Source organism: Canis aureus, chromosome 6, assembly GCF_053574225.1.
Source record: "Canis aureus isolate CA01 chromosome 6, VMU_Caureus_v.1.0, whole genome shotgun sequence".
Taxonomy (NCBI): domain Eukaryota; kingdom Metazoa; phylum Chordata; class Mammalia; order Carnivora; family Canidae; genus Canis; species Canis aureus.
Genome location: NC_135616.1, coordinates 63,050,934 through 63,072,084, shown reverse-complemented (window position 1 = coordinate 63,072,084; position 21,151 = coordinate 63,050,934). Strand labels below are relative to the sequence as shown.

Below are 21,151 nucleotides of genomic sequence, written 5' to 3'. Positions count from 1 at the left end.
CAAGCATATTATTAATTTTGCAACTTGAAAACTATTAATAAAGGAAATCAGGTGAATGGATAGATGAATGTGGTGGCTGGCTGAATGGAAGAAACAGATGATAAAAGGATAAAAGGATAGGGAAAGGGGAAGGGGATAAAAGGAAGGGGGAGAAGGGAGGAAGAAAGGAAAGGAAAGAATGCACGAGTGCAGATAAAGGCCCAAGGGAAGGCAGCCCCAGACAAACCATTCACACTCGGCGACTCCGTATCTTACCTCCTTAAGCTGAGCGCTGTCTTTGGTGGTCTGAAATTTCTGGCTAAGTTCATCCACTTCTTTTTCAAAGAGTGAGCGTACTTCACTGAATCCTGAGCTCACTGGCCCCATGAGCTCCTCTAGAATGGACGCCAAGAATGGTTGCACACTCTCTGCACAGCTTCTCTCTGCGGGCTGGGCCACCATGGCTGAGATAGGAAATAGGCAGAAAACCATCACTTATTATGGGCAAATTGGGTTTAAAATCCCTGGAGCCAGGCCAGGGGTAGGCCTCTACCTCTCTGAGCCAATTGGCAGTCCAGGCAAACTCAAATAGGCAAGACAGACCAGCATAGCGAGTCCTGTGTCAGCATTCACCAGAATGGAAAACCATTAGGTGTTTCCAGAATTGGAACAAACAATCCCTCTCCTTCCTAAGCTTTCCCCTGCCCTGGGATGAAATTCATTTTTCTGCATGGTCCCTATGAATGTGGAATAGAATATAATGCTTAATAGAAAAAAAGAAAATGCTGGTGATCCACCCCTATTTACTATCAATTATCATTGTTAGATGTGCATACTTCATCTTCTAAAAAACACAGTTTACTAAGTTTTTTAATTGAGGTATAACTGACATGATATTAGTTTCAGTTGTACAAGATAATGATTCATTATTTGTATATAACAATTTATTAAGCTTTAATTAAGTTCTCTAAGAGTTAATCAGCTCATATAATTCATTTCCCCTCTCCCCTCCTTAAGAGACCGGTGAAAAACTCAAACACAGTCTTTTCTTGGGCAAACAGAAACAAATTCCATTCAAAACAAATACCATCCCACCTACCATTCTCACCCCCAATTTTTTTTAAAAAAGCCATTTTTTCCCCCTGATAATCAAGGAAAACATACACAGTGACAAAAATATAGAGAGTATAGGCACCTAGGTGGCTCAGTTAGTTAAGCATCTGCCTTAGGCTCAGGTCATGATTCCAGGGTCCTGGGATCAAGCCTGCACTGGGCTCTATGCTTGACATAGAATCTGCTTGTCCCTCTCCCTCACCCCCAACCCTGCCCCAGTTTGTTCCATCTCTCTCAGATAGATAAGTAAAACTTTAAAGACTATATATATATATATATATATATATATATATACATATAAAATTAGAGAGAGAGAGAGAACAAAAAATCATAAAGAAGGGTGAAAAACTGTAACCATACTTCTAAAGGCAAATACTGTCCTTTGATTTAAAAAAGGAAGCTTATGCCTTTGGCTCAGGGCGTGATCTTGGGGGTCCTGGGATCGAGTCCCGCATTGGGCTCCCCACAAGGATCCTGCTTCTCTCTCTGCCTATGTCTCTGCTTCTCTCTGTGCCTCATGAATAAATAAACAAAATCTTTAAAAAATAATAAAATAAGAGAGGAAGAGCATAGTAAAGGTATTCATCCAGGAAGTCTGGATAGGACATGGAAATCTGCTTTTTTTTTTTTTTTTAAGTGTTCAAATTCTCATGATTAACCAGGTTTCAAAGCAGTGATCTAATGAATGAAGCCTGAGCTGGAAAAGGCCTGAGCTTGTTCCGTAAACTGGAAAGTTAGCTTTGTGGTGTTTGTAAATCAGATGGCCTTGTTACAGTATCACAGAACTGAGAAGGGAAGTGCAAGCATCTGGGTGTCCAATCCTTCCATTTTGTACATGGAAAATCAGAGGCATGGAGATGTCAGACGGCTTGACTAAGGTCAAACCCTGATTTCCAGATCTAGGGCTACACTACATTTCTTTATCTTTTATTGACAAATAACTTGGTTTCAACAAGATGAATGGGCACATTCCTATTTCAGTTTGCAGAAATATTTCACAGGTAAGGAGAATCAGACTGCCTCTTACTCTGAGAACCTGAGATACCTACTAATACTATGAATAATTCACAAATATTTGGTATATAAAATATTAAAGAGGTCATAGAATTGCTAGGGGTAAAAAAAAAGCCTTTTGATTGTGTGATTTAAATATGAAACAATCTATGCCTTCTAAAAATGACTTGCTTGATACCAAAATGCAAAATTGTGTGTCAGGAGAATAAATGAATTATTTATCAATTAACTTGGAGAGAGGAAAAGCATCTAATTGAAATTTCAGAATAATCATGAACACAGGTAATCTGCAGTAAAGATTTAGTGGCAGCTGGCAGGTTTCAGCTACTGAGTGGGGAAGAAATGGGCATAGGCAGGGGCCGGCTGTGGAGAACTGCTCCCCCCTCTCTCTCCCCGCTAATTCCAGGGTGCTGCCCGTGGGCTCCAACCTCTTCTCTGCACCTTTGTTCAGTGTTCCTTTCACCTGGGTCTTCCCTCCTCCCTCCCCCTCTGCTTGTGAACATCCCACTCACCTCTTCAAGACCCAGTATAGATTTCACCCACTTGGACAGCTGAATGCCCTGGAACCACCACACCACCACACAGCAGCCTGAACTGCGGTCTGCCTCGCTGTGCTTCCTTCTGGATTGAATACATTTTATGCCCCACACGGATATGCTCTGCTGACTTTCAGGGATGCAGAGATGCCATTGTAATGAATACTGTTTGGTGACACACTGATTCATAAACCATCCAGGAATTAGGGGAGCTGTGGAAGAGCCACCCAAGCAGAGGGAATAGGAAGGAAAGTGTTGGAATTAGAGGGGCTTGGAGCCTGTCTCAGTTTTGGAATTGGGGCGAAGTTACTTAAGCTCTGCCTCGGTGTTCTGATCTGTGAGGTGGAGATCATGAGAGTTATCACTTCGGTGGGTTGTGGCCAAGATGAAGTGGGCTTACGGTGGTCAAATGCTTGCAACTGTAGGTGGCACTCTGGAAGCACTCACTAGCTGGGAGCCCTCATCGTACCTGTTGGCATCATCCTTTATTCCCCACCAACGGACATTACAACAGCACTATTATTATATGGGGCCCACATGGTTTTTTGAAGCTGAAACACTTCCTGGCTAGGAACCATGGTGTCCTTGGTTCCTGCTTCTCTTGGGGCACCTTTCACATTTTTTCCTGCTGTTTCAGAATCTGTAACACGCCTCATATTGTAGAATCATGTTATCTTCTTTGAATCCTTATAGCCCTTGTTGTATTCAGTAGGCACAGAATAAATATTTACTGAATGAATAAATGATTGTGGGGCAGAACTAAAGATTGGTTGCTTTACTCTCAAGAGTCATATGGGAGGAAATGGAAAGATCACTGCTTAATACTCCCAAGAGTTTTTAAAAATCCAAAGCCCTTTACTGACGCAATCTGAAGTATGCAGTTGACCCTTGAACAACGTAGAGATTAGGGGTGCTTACTGCCCTACCCCCCGTGTCATTGAAAATCTGTGCATGACTTTTGACTTCCCCAAAACTAAACTCCTAATAAATAGCCTACTATTGACCAGAAGCCTTACCCATAACATAAACAGTAGATGAACACGGATTTTATATATTGTATGTATTATATACTGTATTCTTACAATAAAATAAGCTAGGGAAAATAAAAGGATAATTGTAAGGAAGAGAAGTCCTAAGAAAATCATAAGGAAGAGAAAATATATTTACTGTACTATTTTGTATTTATAAAAAAACAAACAACCCACCTATAAGTGAACCTGTTCAGCTCAAACTTGTGTTGTTCAAGGCTTAATTGTGCTTTCTTTTTCTGTTTTTTTTTTTTTTAAGATTTTATTAATTTATTCATGAGAGAGGCAGAGACATAGGCAGAGGGAGAAGCAGGCTCCCTGCCGGGAGCCTGATGCAGGACTCAATCCCAGGATCACGATCTGAGCCAAAGGCAGATGCTCATCCACTGAGCCACCCAGGTGCTGCATTAACTGTACTTTCTCGTTTTAAAGGTGGAGAACCAGAGGCCCTGTAAATATGTGTTTCTGCTATTCCCTTTCAAAAAGACTTGATTGTGACTTCCTTTCAAAATTTCTTTTAGGAAACAAAGACTTGTCTAGGGCAGAATGTTTTTCCATCTTTTGTGGGATAGATTGGAGCCACAGAGATTAGGAGAGAGAGAGAGAGAGAGAGAGAGAGAGAAATTGGCTTCATTCGGGCCATGAGAATGGCCACAGTTAGGCCCAGCTCAGCCTAGCTCCCTGGAATGTGGGCTCCAGAGTTAAGTGCTGGCAGTTTTAGGCTGTATACAGTACTTCAATATAGTCAATTCTAAATCAGTCATGCTAATGGAGAGATGAAAGACATGGATGATAGTAAACACAAAATGCTGAAGTTAATTTATATCTGCCCTGGAAAGCATTGCATGGACAGACACACACACCTTTACTGTAGTTAGGCCTTCTCTCTACTCTCTCTGGTGTCTACTCTCAACTGGTTGCAAGTGCTCTGAGGTGAGCTAGGCTGCAGTGTGAACAGGACCTGAAGTGCAGAGAATAATCCACCAAGCAGACACTCCTTGTTAGGGGCTAAACCTCTTGAGTATGGGAGCTGGGTCCCCCATTCACTGCTAAAGCTCCAGCACCCGGCTCAGAAAGCACTCAGTACATATTTTTTTAATGAATGAGAGAGCAAATGAGTAAGTGAGCGAATAACCTGAAAACTCACTATCTAAGAAGATTGCTGATCAATAATCACAAATGAGCCAGCATGCTTTTCTGAAATGACATTCGGTGTGCTGTGCTTGTTGGGACATAGGAATTAACATTGACATTTTACCATTTAACATTTTATCCTGTAGAATTCCTTAGAGCCTATCTCAGGCCTCTTGTGAGGGCACAGTAAACATTTTTCTGTCAACGGCCAGATAGTGAACATTCGTGACTTTTCTGTCCAGGAAGTCTCAGTTCCAATTACTCAACTCTGTCCTTGTCGCATGAAAGCAGCCACAGACAATACATGAGTGAATGCACAGGGGTGTACTCCAATGAAATGCTATTTACAAAAATAAGTGGTGGGCTTGATTCGGGTCAGGGGCCACAGTTTGCAGACCTCCTTCTCATGGGCCCTTCTGATTACAGAGGAGGACGCTAAGGCACGTAGTAGTCAAGTGACCGTCCCAAGTACTCATGACCAGCCAATGTTGCACTTGTGACTAGAATCTAGATTTATCAACTCTAGACCACTTTTCTTCTTGTTAAAGGAAAATCCATTTATTCATCCATTCAAGTACTTGCTGAGAGTCTGCATATACCAGGCATGGTACTAGGCTCTGGGTATGCCTGAGTGAAACAGGGGCCACACGGTCCTGTTCTTAGATAGCTTACTATAGAGAAGGGGTGGGTGTAGAAGCCATTATAACAAGTGTGAAAAGTGCCAAAACAGGGGCGCCTGGGTAGCTCAGTGGGTTCAGCATCTGCCTTTGGCTCAGGTCATGATCCCAGGATCCTGGGATCCTGAGCCCCACATCGGGGTCCCTGTTCAGTGGGGAGCCTACTTTTCCCTCTGCCCCTCCCCCCTGCTCATGATCTCTCTCTCTCTCTCATGCTCCTGCTCTCTCAAATAAATAAATAAAATCTCTAAGAAAAAAAAAAGAAATGCTACAATAGGGGAGATGTAAGTAGTATCAGAATACACAGGCCACCATCACAGGCAAGAAGTAAACTTGGATCTTGCTTGGGTCACTAAAGTTTCTTCGGGAAGGTCCAGGGAACCTTGCTAGTGTCTCTAGCATATCTCCATTACACCTGTTACCACCTCTCGCCAATTCCTCAGTTAAGTTTTCCTCTGAAGCCGTGAATTGTGACTACCTGGTGGAGCCCTACATGCGCAGCTTATTTAGCTCTACAAGCATGGATCATCTCCACTGACCTTTGATCTTTCCAATTAAAAAGTTCTTTGAGTTCACAATCTGATCCATGTCTGAACGGATGGTGCCCTCCAGGCCCTTCGTCAGAGTTCGGCATTCCTCCTTCAAGGTACTTAATCCTTCTGAAACTTGATGCTGAACCAGGTTGTAGGCGTCCTCCAGGAGCTGCAGTAGAGAACAGCACATAAATAGGGGCTCTGTCATGTGCAAGCGCCCGCTGGAGTCAAGCAGAGTGGGGAGGGTTAATCACAGATTATCTGAACATAAACACAACTGCAGGCACACTCTCATTTTTCTTTCAAAGTTAGAGTCTGTTTGGATTAGTCCTCATGCAAGTGAGACTGAGCAGACTCAAAGTAGGCAGTTCTCCACCCAGCGAAGGAATAAGAAAGAAGGAAAGAAGGAAAGAAGGAAAGAAAGAAAGAAAAGAAAGAAAGAAAGAAAGAAAGAAAGAAAGAAAGAAAGAAAGAAAGAAAGAAAGAAAAGAAGAAAGAAAGAAAGAAAGAAAGAAAGAAAGAAAGAAAGAAAGAAAAAACTGCCCTAAAAAAGGAAGAGAAAGGGATATTCATTTTGAGTACCATAGTTGTATAACAAAACCATCACTTACACCGAACCAGGCTCTCTTTCTGTCATTTTTCTTCCCCTTCATTTTAGGCAGAAGGTCCGTCTGGAGGGTTGGCAGGAGCTCCTCCATCACCAGGTTACTCAGGATCTGTGAAGAGGAAGATGGGCCCAGTCAGTTGGCCAGTGCTTGCTGAATCTGAGCATCAGGCCAACTGAAATTGTCATCATGACTGGCAGTCCCCATCCCCACCCCCAACATAGGATTGTCCTGGGCTCCATAAAATCTGTTAGGCTGATAACTGAACTCTGGCTCTGAGGCTACAGAAATCTCAACTAAGACAATCATGGAGGATAAACAATCTTAAATATCTACAAGGAACAGTAATGTCTGCTGATGGTTTGCCATGGGAAAGGCCAAATTCCTCAAATTCTGACTACTCATATTCAAACTAGAAGAATCTAATGCATTTAAGATACAAGGCAAAATTTTAATTATGGATGAGGGCATCCTTAGCAACATTGTGAAGGGGGTCAGGCTTGGTTCTGGTGGCTTGAGGCCTGGTCTGTGTCCTCTGAGACCATCGTGACTCTTCAAGCTCCCTTGGGATCTATATGTCTTCACACTCTTTGTCTCTGCTGCTCCCTGAATCCCACCTCCATCCTCTTTAAAGTTTAGAGAAATAAGGGAGTAACTAATACTTGGAACAACTGGATATTTGTGGGAGAAGCAGAATATGGGGGAGGAGAACCAGAGTCTTCAGAATGTTTAAAAAAATTTGCTCCCAAGTCACTCCTAAAATTTTGCTTGGCTCAATTAAAATGAGTGTGTGTGTGTGTGTGTGTGTGTGTGTGTGTGTGTATTTACTCTGAGCAGTGTTCTCTATGCCAATGTATTACAACGTTCCATGTAACACCAACTTCTTCTTTAACTACCCACCTCCCCCTAAATTGGAGCAGATCCTGTCGTTCAAGACTCAGTTTTACTATGAATCTTTGGGGGCTTGCTCACAGCTTAGTTTTCAATATCAGGCTGCAAAACAAGATTTACAAAAAAAAAAAAAAAAAAAAGTAATTTTGGGAATGGAGGCAGGCAGAAAAGTAGAGAATCATTTGACATCCGTTCCAGGAATTTAAAATAATATTTGCACAAAATAATTGACCTCCTCATAAAATTCAAATTAGGCTTTGGGAATTATGGAAGATTTTTTTCTGAGGTCATCGGTCAGCCTCGTGCTAGTGGAAATACTCATGAGTTCACACTAGATTTTGCCTTTCACCAAGGGTTCTGTTACAGCTGGGTGGAACACTTTAGCTGAACTGTACAGGAATGCTCCCAGGGGGGTAGTGGGATGAGCTATGCAGCCCCCTGTGCCTGTGGGTTCCTGGGAGAGAAGGCTGCTCAGGCCAGGGCAGGGAGGGGGGCTCCTGTCATCTGCAGTGTAGAACTTCATGGTATGATGAAGATCATAATGGGGATAGGATTTCCACTAGTCCCGGTAATTCACTGGTGGGATGTTTTTCTTTCTTAACCATTCTCTGGGAGCAGTCGAGAGGTGAACCAGAATCTTTGAGGAATTTAAGAAAAAAAAACATGGTATGTGCAACCTCCATGGAGATTAGCAGGTCCAACAATTAGATTCAGGTGGACACTTTATAATCATGGACGCTCCTTCTGATTCTGCTCAATGGAGGAAGTCCTTAGATGAGCAAGACATACCTGCCTGAGACCGATGGAAGCATAGCACGGGGAGAATGAGCTAGGAAAACAAGGAGACTAAGGCAGAACTGAAAATCAATGGGAAATATTCTCTTAGTTGAAAGTGGTAAATTCAGGGTCATAATAATTGCCCGTTTCATCCTTTTGCAGGTATTAGTTTGAGTCTGAACATAAGCATAAAAGGGACTTGAAAAGATGAAAATGTTACAAAGGCCAAAGAAAAAAAATATTCCATTTGGGTAGGCTTATGGTTTTCTTTTAGTCTTTCCCATAGAATGTTCCAAGAAATTGAGTTCCGTTTTATAATTTAGGGAATTGAAAAGGAAATGTTGGGGGGTGGGAGGAGAATGGGAGTGGGTTGCCAGGGTGTGAGGCTTGGCAACTCCACAGGGCAGGCAGAGCTTTGATGTACTGAAGCCCAACTGCGTCCAGCCCAACACCAAGTAATCCTCATCCTCCAACCTTCAGCCCATCCCCCATTTTGCACAGCTCCCCCTCTCCCCACCAGGGTCTGCTCTGAGATTTCCCATCTGGGTCAGCTTCCAGAAGCTTCTAAAGCCCTGGAATATTCTAGGGAAAGTAGCTAGTCAAATAAATGAACCATAGTAATAAAGGGTTTCCTCCACCTTCTGTCCTCAGAACAAGATCTACTGAGTTTCACCATAAGGGCCCTAAAAATACCACGTTTTCTTTTAAAAAATGGCGCATGCACGTGTGTGTGTGTGCACGCGTAAGCATGTGTGTGTTTAACTGCTAGGATGTGTAGATTTTACAATTCCATCACATATATAAGAAACCAAACATGCCATTAGGTTGGTCAAAATCAACAAATCCAGGCTCACTCCCTGAAGGCCACACTATGTGTCACCTTCCAGATGCTGACGCTGTGGGGAAGGTGTGAGATCCAGAGAGACTTTCCTTCTTCCTGAGGCTAGCCTATGGTCTCTCTGTTACTGAGTGGCCATGGGTGAAAAAAACCATTTAAAGGGATCACATTCAAGGTCATTAGACCAAAGACAACTCTGAAATGTACGGAGAAGGCCTAAAATGTGGATAGTTTTCCTGTCTTGAAGCCACCATGTTCTGTGGGCATTATGAACTACTTTCTCAGCTCATCTGATTAATTTAAAGGCAAATTTAAATTTTATAATAATAATTATAAAATAATAAATATATATTACATAAATATGTTACTCTAATAAATAAATAATAAATATACCAGATAACTGTAAATACTTTACATTTTGCAAACTGCTTTCCTTCATGACCTCATTTGATACATTTTTCTAGACAAGTAGGAAATATATTGATGTCTTTACTAGTATACAAGTATTTTCGCCTTAATAGTCTGTAGGCAAGTTACCCTAAGGTATTTGCTCTGCTTGGACGCTTGCCTGAAAAATAACCACCACCATGAGGACCTACCAAGACTTGCTATGGGAATCATTAGCATGAAGATAATAATGTAACAATGCTGAGCATCTTCTGAATACCAAGCCCTGAGACAGAAAGGGTTAGGAAAATGATGATCAAATTCTTAGCAAATATGAAAAAAGTGCAAATAAACCCAGTGCTTTAAGCAAAAGATGACATATTCTCAAACTCAGTTATGTCGTGCCATTTTTTTTAACTACTTGGTTCCTGTGTTGGACCCCTGATTTCTTTTTCCTGTGAGCATTACAACAGATGCTGCTTCAGCTCCATGCATGAGCTTAGAGTGAAGCGTACTCTCACTGGGCCCCAGACAGGAGGGGTTTGGAACTCATTTCCTTCCATTTCCTTTCACCAGTTTCTCCAAGCAGAGCCGGACATGGCTCAAGATATGTTTCCATCCCAGATTGGCTTTGTGACCTCAGCCAACCTCTCTGAATGTTTTCTTCCCTGGAAGGTTTGGACAGACAATCCTTGAAATGCCCTTCCAGGGCTCTCTCTTATGAGTCTGATTTCACAGAGATACTCAGATTCCAAGGGGAGCAAAACTTCTTATTGGGTCACTTGATAACTCTAGCTTTACTGATCTCTTCTCTGTTTTTGTTTTGTTTTGTTTTGCTCTGCTCTCTCACTTGTGGTATTTTTTTATACTGCAAAATTAGCACCTGCCTATCACTGCTTCGTGCTAATGCTCTTTGATGACCATATATGTACAGACCCACATACCTTTATCCACACACACTTCTAACGCTGCCTTTTTCTCTGGATGTTTCTAGGTATGTCTTGCCTCACTGTGATGGCAAGAGATGAGTCATTTAGTTCTCTTGCACCTTCTAGCACTTCACACATATCAACCCAAAGCAAAAACCAGAAGGTCAACAAAAGAAACATAATACTCAACCCAAAGAAAGGATTCACTAAGTACCTGCTTTCAATGGCATCGTGAAGGAATGTGAGAGGACATGAGATTTCAAATGAAAGAAGAGATCAAGCAAGTAGCATATGTAAACTGGAGGAGTTAAATAAATGTTGAACTTGGTATAGTCCCATTGTTGGTGTTGCGCTTTCACTGGACCAGGAATTGGAAGACATCATTTCCTTTGCCATTAGGCCTCTTAACGTGTGACCATGAAACTGGCAGCGGCACAGGGCAGGAGCCATCCTGTCCTGCCCATCTGTGGATCACCAGCACCCAGACTGATGCCCGGCATATAATGGCTCAGTAGGTGTTAGGTGAATAAAACCAGACAAGTGACTTAAGTGGTATATGCCTCCCTTGGTTTTCTCATTTACAAAATGGATACACCAGTAACCTCATGAGATTAGTAACACAAACACACAGAATTAGGATTTGAACATTAAAAGTATTACACACACACAAAAAAAAGTATTACACAAAGGCATTTTAATACTGATATATCTATTAAATATGTTGGTTTATATGGCAGGCTAATCAGCATCAAATGCTTCAGCCTCCCCTTTTGCTTTCATTTTTCTTTTTGGCATAAGTACAGTAGTCCTTAATCCTCTCAGATTGATAAATGGATGTGCTTCCCCTAAATATCAGAAGCCAAGAATTGGCTAAAGTGCTGGAATAAGTCTCAGGCTAAGAAATAAATGAGTTTAGAATCCTCCAAAGAGCGGGGCGAGGGGGGGGGTGGAGAAGCTTCTGAGTCATATGGTTTAACAATAAAGAACAGCCCCATTATCATGAGCAAGTGTTTTCAGCTTTAGATGTTTAATGACCATACAAAGGCAATGCCCCATCTGGTCTCTTCCAAATATTGTCTCCTAATAACAAATTCCACTGGTCCCCAAAAGAGGCACTCGGGGAGATGAGGGGAAACTAAAGAATAGCATTGTTGGATCCTGTGTGCCTCTAATTAAATAATGCCATACCCAGCCTGGCTGCATCAGCCATATGATTGGTGTTCTCATGGACACGGTTTCCTTGGAGATTTGTAACAATGTCCCTGGTACCAAGCCAATGGAGGTGCTCAGCCCATCATGATTAGCATTTAATCAAGGTCATGGGAAATTATATCAGGCCACAGAGGATAGAAAACTAGAGGAGGTAAATAAAACACATAGAAAACTGTCTAATGGGGGCACCTGGGTGGCTTAGTGGTTGAGCATCTGCCTTTGGCTCAGGGCATGATCCCGGGGTCCTGGGATCCAATCCCGCATCAGGATCCCCACAGGGAGCTTGCTTCTCCCTCTGCCTGTGTCTCTGCCTCTCTCTCTGTGTCTCTCATGATAAATAAATAGAATCTTAAAAATAAATAAATAAAACTGTCTAATGCTTTTAAGATGTGTTTCTTTGACTACAAATCAGTCAATAAATAAAGATAAGTAGATGCCAAATAGTTATCCAACAACATCTCATTTAATGCTCAGAACCCTGCAAGGTAAACATTATCATCAGTCTCTTTCTCAGAGGACTACCTGAGACTAAAAGAGGTAAATAACTTGGCAAGATTTAGCCCAAGTCATGAACCTAAGCTCCCACTGCACACTTTGCACTATGTCACTCTGCTCATGTTTGCTTATGGTCTGGAAGCATTTGAAGGAATAATGCTTTGTATAGAAGGCAGTAGAAGTGGGACGCATGGGGGGCTCAGCGGTTGGGCATCTGCCTTTGGCTTAGGGCATGATCCTGGAGTCCTAGGATCGAGTCCCACATTGGGATCCCTGTGTGGAGCCTGCTTCTCCCTCTGTCTATGTCTCTGCCTCTCTCTCTCTCTGTCTCTCATGAATAAATAAATAAAATCTTTAAAAAAAAAAAAGAAAAGAAAAGAAAGCAGTAGAAGCAAGTTTTTTCCATTGTAGTTGAAAGTGTTTCAAGTTGCCTTGTTTAGTGCCCAATCTGGAGGTGTTTGGAGAGAGTACCTAATAGCTTGTGGACCAAACACTTCTAGACGATGAGCGAAACAGCCTTTGGAACCACATCTTCCATTCTTGCAACGTTTTTCTTTGATTTTTTTTTTTATTATGACTCTGACCTCCTACCCTTAGAGAAGAGGGCTCAAAACTCTGAGCCCATGTTACCTGGACTTCATCCCCAGTGATCATTTCCCAGGAGCCATAGTGTCCCTTCTCCTGCCGGAAGAACTGCACAGCTTCTAAAAAGGCTTGGGCTTCAAACGTCATCTGCTTCGTGTAATCTGAGAGAAAGAGACAAGGGCATTTAGCAGAGAATACTTTTTACCTTTTACCATGGTTCTTCGAGAGTAATGATTCGGAGACCTAACATTATCTGAATATTACAAGGGAGAGAATTATGAGACACAGAAAAATTAAGCAGGTGCTGAATTCACAGTTCATGTGCGGATATGTATCTTACTACTTGCTCCCCATAGCAGCTGATTAATTCTATCAGTTACTGGGCACACCACCTGGGACAAGAAGCAGATCAGTCCCCCTTTATCTCCCTTGTAAATGCTTCCCCTGGACACTTAGGCTCCTAGTGGCTTTATGCCTCCAACCGTAGCGCCTCACTACTGCAGGCCATTCCTTAACAGGGCTTCGTGTATTCACAGAATACCCTTCCAGTTTCCTGAACAAAACTCTGATTTTTCTGTCACTTTATGTCAACTTTCTGTCAAAAGGACGTCAATATAATATGCTGATTTATGCAAATAAGGGATGACTATTCCTAACAACTATACAGCAAGATACTGTTCTTCTAAGCATGTTATATATTTCACTGAAACTTAACAAAACCCCTCAGGCTGAGTGTTATTATCATCTTGATTATATAGATGCTCCAAAAGCCCAGAAAGATTAATTAATTGCCTAAGGTCATACAGCTGGTATGTGTAGATTCAGGCAGTCTGATTCTAGTCAGACTACACTACACTATACCAGCACTACACTACCTCACATACTAGTTTTTTTTTTTCTCACATACTAGTTTTATGGGTTTGCCCTTCCCAAACCCAACATTAGATTTTATTTTTTTATTATTTGATTTGATCTTACTCAAATTGAATTAATTAACATATAGTGTATTATTAGTTTCAGAGGTAGAGGTCAGGGTTCATCAGTTGTATATAACACTCAGTGCTCACGACATCACATGCCCTCCTTAATGCCCAATATCCAATTAGCCCATCCTCCCACTCCCTCCCCTCCAGAGACCCTCAATTTGTTTCCTAGAGTTAAGAGTCTCTTATGGGGATCCCTGGGTGGCACAGCGATTTAGCGCCTGCCTTTGGCCCAGGGCGCGATTCTGGAGACCCGGGATCGAATCCCACATCGGGCTCCCGGTGCATGGAGCCTGCTTCTCCCTCTGCCTATGTCTCTGCCTCTCTCTCTCTCTCTCTGTGACTATCATAAATAAATAAAAATTAAAAAAAAAAAGAGTCTCTTATGGTTTGTCTCCTTCTCTGATTTCATCTTATATTATTTTTCCTTCCCTTCCCCTATGATCCTCTCTTTTGTTTCTTAATTTCCACATATGAGTGAAATCATATGCTAATTGTCTTTCTCTGATTGACTTATTTCACTTAGCATAATATCCTCTAGTTCCATCCATGTCCTTGTAAATGGTAACATTTCCTTTTCTTATGGCTGAGTAATATTCCATTACACACACACACACACACACACACACATCCTATATCTTCTTTATCCATTCATCTGTTGATGGACATCTGGGCTCTTTCCATAGCCAAACATATTAGATTTTAAAAGGTGTTACATCTGAGAGAAAATATTTAATGGCAGGATTTTAAGTATGGTTGAAGGAAGAAGGTCTCAATAGCCTTCCCAGAATTCCACAAATCACACCGCGCATACAAATGTCTTCGTTTTTATATGGACTGAATATTTGTGTTCCCCAGAATTCATGTTGAAACCCTAATCCCCAGTATGATAATATTGGGAGATAGAGCTTTGGGCTATCAGGTCAGGAAGGAATGATGGGATTAACTGCCCTTATCAGATGGGATTAGTGCCCTAATAAGAAGCTAGTTTCTCCTCCTCTTCCATCTCTCTCCCCAGATACTGCATCTACCAGTGCTTGGGTCTTGAACTTCCAAAACTATGGCATTTTTGTTATGGAAGCCCAAACTGACTGAGGCAATTTTCTTTTTTTTTTTTCTTTCTTTCTTTCTTTCTTTCTTTCTTTCTTTCTTTCTTTCTTTCTTTCTTTTTCTTTCTTTCTTTCTTTTTCTTTTTTTTTATTTTATTTATTCATGAGAGATACAGAGAGAGGCATAGGCAGAGGGAGAAGCAGGCTCCTGTGGGGATCCTGATGCAGGACTCATCCTGGAACCCCAGGATCATGCCCTGAGCCAAAGGCAGAAGCTCAACCACTGAGTTACCCAGGCATCCCATGACCAAGGCGATTTTTAGGGATAAAATGATAACAGAATTATAAAAATCTTTTCAGGGAAATGAAGCTTAGAAATAATCTAATCTAACAATAAAGAAATCAAATCTTAGGGGAAATAAGGCTAAATGAAGTCACCGAAATCACCAAATCTCCTGCCTCCTGCTTCTCCTCCTGTAGGACACAAAGTTCTCTTGCTAATAGCATATGATCTGCACTTACAGGGCAAATTAAATTGGCCAGCTGATTCACTGAGAGCCTTCAGTGCTTCAGACAATGGGATGACTGTCAAGGAATGAATGGTTGAAATAGGGTACTGGGCAGAACTGAAAAAGGATCCATCTGCTCCAGAAGGTGACAATCAATTAATAGTCTGTAGATGACTCTTTTAAGATTGGTTTACGAGGTCAAAAGCCTCAGGAACTGGGAAAAGGGAAACTACAGTTCAAGGCATAGCCTCTATAAGAGTTCATGCAACATTCTTCATGGTAAGGATACCATAAAACCTGAATCTCCACCTTCAAAAACGTGGAACAGTAACTGACATTTCTGATATCGACAGAGAGATCTGCTCAAGATCTAAATCAGAAAGATCATGTCTGAGAATCAAGTTTTTAAATGGAAATATTTGCTTCCTTGTTATTTTATTCTGGTTTGCCCAGTGAGTTAGTGTTTAATCTTAGAGGTTTGGAAAACACAAATTAGAGTCCTGGTATGAAATTGACAAGAGGGGGGCTGTGATAGGGGGCTCAGGACACTGGGAGGGACTTTACCAACAGAGATGGAAACTGTAATTATACATTGAGATTCAAGATTGACTCATGTGCTCTTATTTTTAACAGCTGTTTTCATTTCCAAGCTAAGGAAACAAAAAGATGGAAGAAAATGTGGTACTTGGATGGAGTGAGTACTGCCAGACCCGCGAGCCTGGGAATAAGGTTTTAAATTCTTCATGTCCTTACAAAAAGCAGAAATTTACTTATTGCTTCCCCCACTAACCTCAGCAACTGGAGGAGGTATTTGAAATCCTACCCATACGTTCTATAACTGTCTCAAAGCCAACGGTGGCAATCCCCGTAGGGTTGTGTTCCAAAAGTCTTTGAAAAAAAAAAAAATAACAGAAGAAATGGGATTTGGAGACAATGATGTAGGAGTCAGGGAGAAGTCCAAGAGGAGAAAGAAGTGCTGGAATGTAGTAGTGGTGACTGAGGCACCTTAATGTAGGCAGAGAAGAAAAGGGTTAGTAATCAGATGAACCACACAGGAAATTATAGTGATTGAACATCAGCAATAAAGCCTAAAAGAATGAGGGCAGGGATCTAAATTCTGAGCTGTCTACCATTAGCATGGATTTAAACTGGATTTTAACTATTCCTTTTCCATAGGGGAAAAAAGGATCTCATCTACTGATTCATCATCAGACTTTCAGGTTATAAACTGATTAAGTAAATTAACTTATCCACAACTTTTAGAACAGTGTCTGCCTCGTAGAATAGTAACCATTTTATGGATATTAGTTTTCATGATTGTAAGCCAAGCTCAACAGCAATTGCCAGATCATTAAGGAAATAAAGAACAAAGGTCTGCTTTGTAAAAGATAGAACTATTGCAATGGTAATACGACCTTCGTTTCTTCTGAGTTGTTTGCAGAGGCATTGCTGAACTCAGCCAGAATGTACAGGTGTTTGAGAGAAACCGGATTATCAGTTATTTGATCAACTTCCTGCCATAGATCTCAGGAGAACAAATTCCAGGATCACAATCCCCCACTCTCCTGCCAACAAGCAGCTGAGAGTTTAGTCCAGTGGTCCTCAGAATCAACCATGGCTCTTGGTTGTTAAGCCTTCTGCCGACTTAGAAAAATGGCAGGTATCAGCTCCCCCTGTGCGTTTCCAACATGCCATGACTATGAGAATGCTCAGGGAGACAGATGTGCTGGAGAGAACTTAGACATCATTAAATCCAGATCCCTCATTTTGTGGATAAGGAAACTGAAAAAAAAAAAAAAAAAAAGGTTAATTTCTTAGCTGAAGGTCACACAGCTGGTCAGAATCAGAGCCAAGAGTTGAAAAAGGAGCTCTGGCATGTCAGAAGCGGCCTTGGCATTCATGCTTACTTAAATCACAGACTATGGTCGCTGAAAGTGGTCTTAAAGGTCACCTACCCTGAGCTCTCATTCCATGCTGGAAGCCTTCAGAATCCCAGACACTCATCTGGTCTTAGCTTGAATATTTCCAGTGACAGAAAGCTCACAATTTATGAAATAGTCACGGAACTGCTCTAATTATTTGAAAAATTTTCCCTTTATTGAGCCAAAATCTGTTTCCATGAACTCTCATTAATCTCATTTCTGCTTTTCAGAGCAAAATAGACAAGTTTACTCCTTTTCTAAATGGTAACTCTAAAAAAGTAGTTGAATATCTTTACTTTCCTTCAACCATTCTTTAAACAATATAGCTTTGGGATTTTTTAAATTTAGCTCACTCTTTTCCTTCCTTCCCTTAGTAATCAATTCCATTTAATCAACATCTTTCTTAAATGTGGCCCCTACACTGAATATTTTCCAACTTGTGCAAATTATGTAAAGTAAAAAGATTACTTTCTTTTTCTGGTCCCCAACTTCTTCTTCTTCTTTTTTTTTAAATACAAACGCATCACACCAGAGACTCTTACCTTTCTTATAGTCAAATAAAATTCCTACAACTTTTTCATAAAAAACCCTGTCAATTTAATCCTTTCATAACCTGTACTTCTGCTTTTGATTTTGAAGTAGATGTTTTAATGCTACCCCTAATAAATTATAAGTTACTGTGGTCAACTTAATGCCCCAGATCCTTCCCAAATCACTTAAAATTATAATTCCGCTTCCAAACTCCCTTTTACCTCTATATCATTAAAAAGTTTGGTGGGCTTGCCTTCTTCTGTGTTTTTCTCCAGGTCACTGATAAAAATATCCATTGGATCAAGGGCAAGGACAGATCCCTGGGAAATTCTAAACATTTTAGAAGACATGTGGGACACACATCTTGGCCATTCATTCAACAATCACATCCACAGGACCAAGACATGTCTATTTTCTTTAGTCTCTCCCTATTTCTCCTGTGCCCAGTTGCATGGAAAACTCATATTTGGGAGACATGATGAAGGATTCTGCAAGAAAAAGAAAGCGACTCTAGGCCCCTTGGGGAACAGTTATTCAAGGGGCAGCTTTTGTTTTTTTCCACTTACACAGATTTACAGCATGTCTGAGTCAACTGAAATGCCAAAGCTCCAAGGCCTATGTAGTCATTCTGGATTTTGACTCTGGCTGCTGTGTTGGGACTCCCTGACTCAGGCTGGGTTTGGAAGCTGTGTTGTTATTTTATTTGATCGGTTCACTACGCCAGGCCATGTTAGCTGATCTGCCTGGTGATTTGTAAAAGTTATGTAATAGCATTACTCACTACACTGCTATGGGGTTCATCTCACTAATGTATACTTCAAATTGTCTTCAGCTTCAGGTCAAATGTCGTCTTTTCTGGAAGAGCTGCAATAAGGCTGTTTGCCCTAGTTTCTTCTCTACCACACAGGAGAAGCACAGTGGAAAGTAACCAACATTTACTGAATACTGTCAGTGTATGAACCATGTGAGCTGTTTACACACACTATCTTATATAATCCTTCTAGCAATCCCATTAGGTAAGAATTAGTATTCCCACTTTAAGGCTGACAAAGAAACTGACTTCAGGAAGGCTAAATAATTTGTTTAAGCTAATATGTGGTTAAGTAAGGCCTACTTACTTCCAAAGTCCTGTTTAATTTTTAAAAACTTTTTATTTTCAGATAATTGTAGATTCACATGTTCTTATGGAAATAATATGGCAGTGAGGCGATGGGTGGCATAGTGGGTTAATTGTCCAACCAGTCCAACCAGTCTGGCATATGCGAACACGTATCCACACGTACATGTATGTATGCTTGCATATGTATGTATGTGTATGTATTGTGGTTTAATTTTTATTTTAAACTTCCTTTCCTTCTCAAAGTTTAGAATCATAGAGAGGCACCTGGGTGGTTCAGTTGGTTAAGCATCTGCCCTTTTAATACAAACACATTGCACCCGAGACTCATACCTTTCTTATAGTCAAATAAAATTCCTGCAACTCAGGTCATGATCTCATGATCCTGGGATTGAGCCCCACATCAGGTTCCCTGCTTGGGTGGGGGGTGGTAGTCTGCTTCTCTCTCTCCCTCTGCCCCTTCCTCCTTACTGCTCTCTCAAATAAATAAATACATAAATAGATAGATAAATAAATAAATAAACAAGTGTTTGCAATTATATAATTCTAGAGTTTGAATATATCATAGGATCATCTAATCTAAACCATGTGTTTAAAAGTCGGTAGACTGAGGGCCAGACAGAATGTGACATTATTAAAAACAAAACAAAACAAAACTCACTGGAATTAAAAGTGAATGGAGTCCAGGGGCCCCTGGGTGGCTCAGTGGTTGAGTATCTGCCTTCAGCTCAGGTTGTGATCCCAAGGCCCTGGGATCGAGTCCCCATTGGGCTCCCTGCATGGAGCCTGCTTCTCCCTCTGTCTATGTCTCTGCTTCTCTCTCTGTGTCTCTCATGAATAAATAAATAAAATCTTTTAAAAAAAGAATGGAGTCCATTCTCATGAAATGGTAATAAAAGTTTTGATTTTAAAAAATGTATTTATTACCAACCTAAGCAAATATTTATTGCCATATTACAAATGATAAGTCTTATGAGCACTAGCCCCAGGATTATTCAGAAGTCCCTGAATTGTGTTTCATAAACTTCTAGACTAAAATATTCATCTACTGACCAAATCTTATTTGTGTTAGTGGGTACAGACCTATCAAGAAGAGAAGAGGAATAAGCCAAGAAAAAATGTGCCCTCCATGGAGATCCAGGGACCCAAGGATGAGTAATAATGGTGTTGCTCTAGGTGAAAATACGAAGATGTGAGATTCACTCTGAGGAGATGAAGGACTTCTCAAATGGATGTAAGAAAGGTGTTCTAGTGAAGATATTGTTTTGATAGAAATTTTTAACCACATAGAAAAAGGCTGTGTACCTCATTTGACTAAAAGTAGTGCATCTCATAAATTCTTGCTTGTCAATAGATATTAAAAGACTGTTTGTCAACAGACAAAAGGAAGTGGTGATTACTAGAATAAGTGAAGACAGACTAACCCATTTCCTTCACATAGACATACTAGATTGGCAGATTAGAAGGCTGTTGGAGACATCCTGTATCTAGATTTTAGCGAGGCAATTATCAAGGTTTTCTATGCTTTTGACTGACACACAGAAGAAATTTGGATTGGTTAATAATGCAAATAAACATAACCGAATAAGCAATCTCAGTGAAGGATGTTGGTGAAAGGGCTGACATCTTAGAAGAAAATCTCTTGGGTACTGCCCTTAACACATTTTCAATTACTTAAAAAAAGGTAAGATAGATAACCGCAGGGTTTCACCTAACTGTGAGCCAAGGGCAAGTCAGTGATGTGATACAGTTGTACACAGAGCGGGTGAGGTTGGGCCATGGGAATGTGAGCAGGATAAGGACAGTCACAGATAGTTTCTGAGATATGCTCTTGTGAAATTACAATTACACACTACTAGTTCATATTGAGAAGCAGAATATTTTGCAAAAATCTTTTAGAAAGTGGTGTACTTCTTTTTCTAAAAAAAAGATTTTATTTATTTATTCATAAGAGATACACTGAGAGAGGCAGAAACATAGGCAGAGAGAGAAGCAGGCTCCCTGTCGGGAGCCTAATGTGGGACTCGATCCCAGGATCCCAGGATCATGACCTGAGTCAAAGGCAGGCATCTGCTCAACCACTGAGCCACCCAGAGGTCCCGAAAGTGGCGTACTTCTGAAAATCAAAGAAATGAGAAATCTTCCAGCTTTGAAAACAAAACACCTGGAGGAAAGAAATCTTCATTGATGTGAAGAGCTGCAATGGAAAAGAGCACTGGACTTGTCCTCTGTAAACTCAGATACTCCAGCCAGGACCTCAGGGTCAAAGTACAGTGTGGTGGATTTTGACTCAAACAGGAAACAAAT

The 21,151-nt window shown here is 41.0% G+C and overlaps 1 protein-coding gene across 3 annotated transcripts in view; it reads right to left on the bottom strand.

Moving 5' to 3' along the window:
• NIBAN1 (niban apoptosis regulator 1) overlaps nucleotides 1–21,151 on the bottom strand; it is a 214,477-nt gene that overhangs the window by 18,048 nt on the left and 175,278 nt on the right. For all 3 annotated transcript variants that reach the window (XM_077901926.1, XM_077901929.1, XM_077901927.1), the window contains 4 exons: nucleotides 12,779–12,894; nucleotides 6,626–6,730; nucleotides 6,021–6,183; nucleotides 256–443 (listed from right to left, as the gene is read on the bottom strand). In XM_077901926.1, the coding sequence (XP_077758052.1) occupies nucleotides 256–443; nucleotides 6,021–6,183; nucleotides 6,626–6,730; nucleotides 12,779–12,894 (572 nt within the window). The remainder of the gene's footprint in view (nucleotides 1–255; nucleotides 444–6,020; nucleotides 6,184–6,625; nucleotides 6,731–12,778; nucleotides 12,895–21,151) is intronic.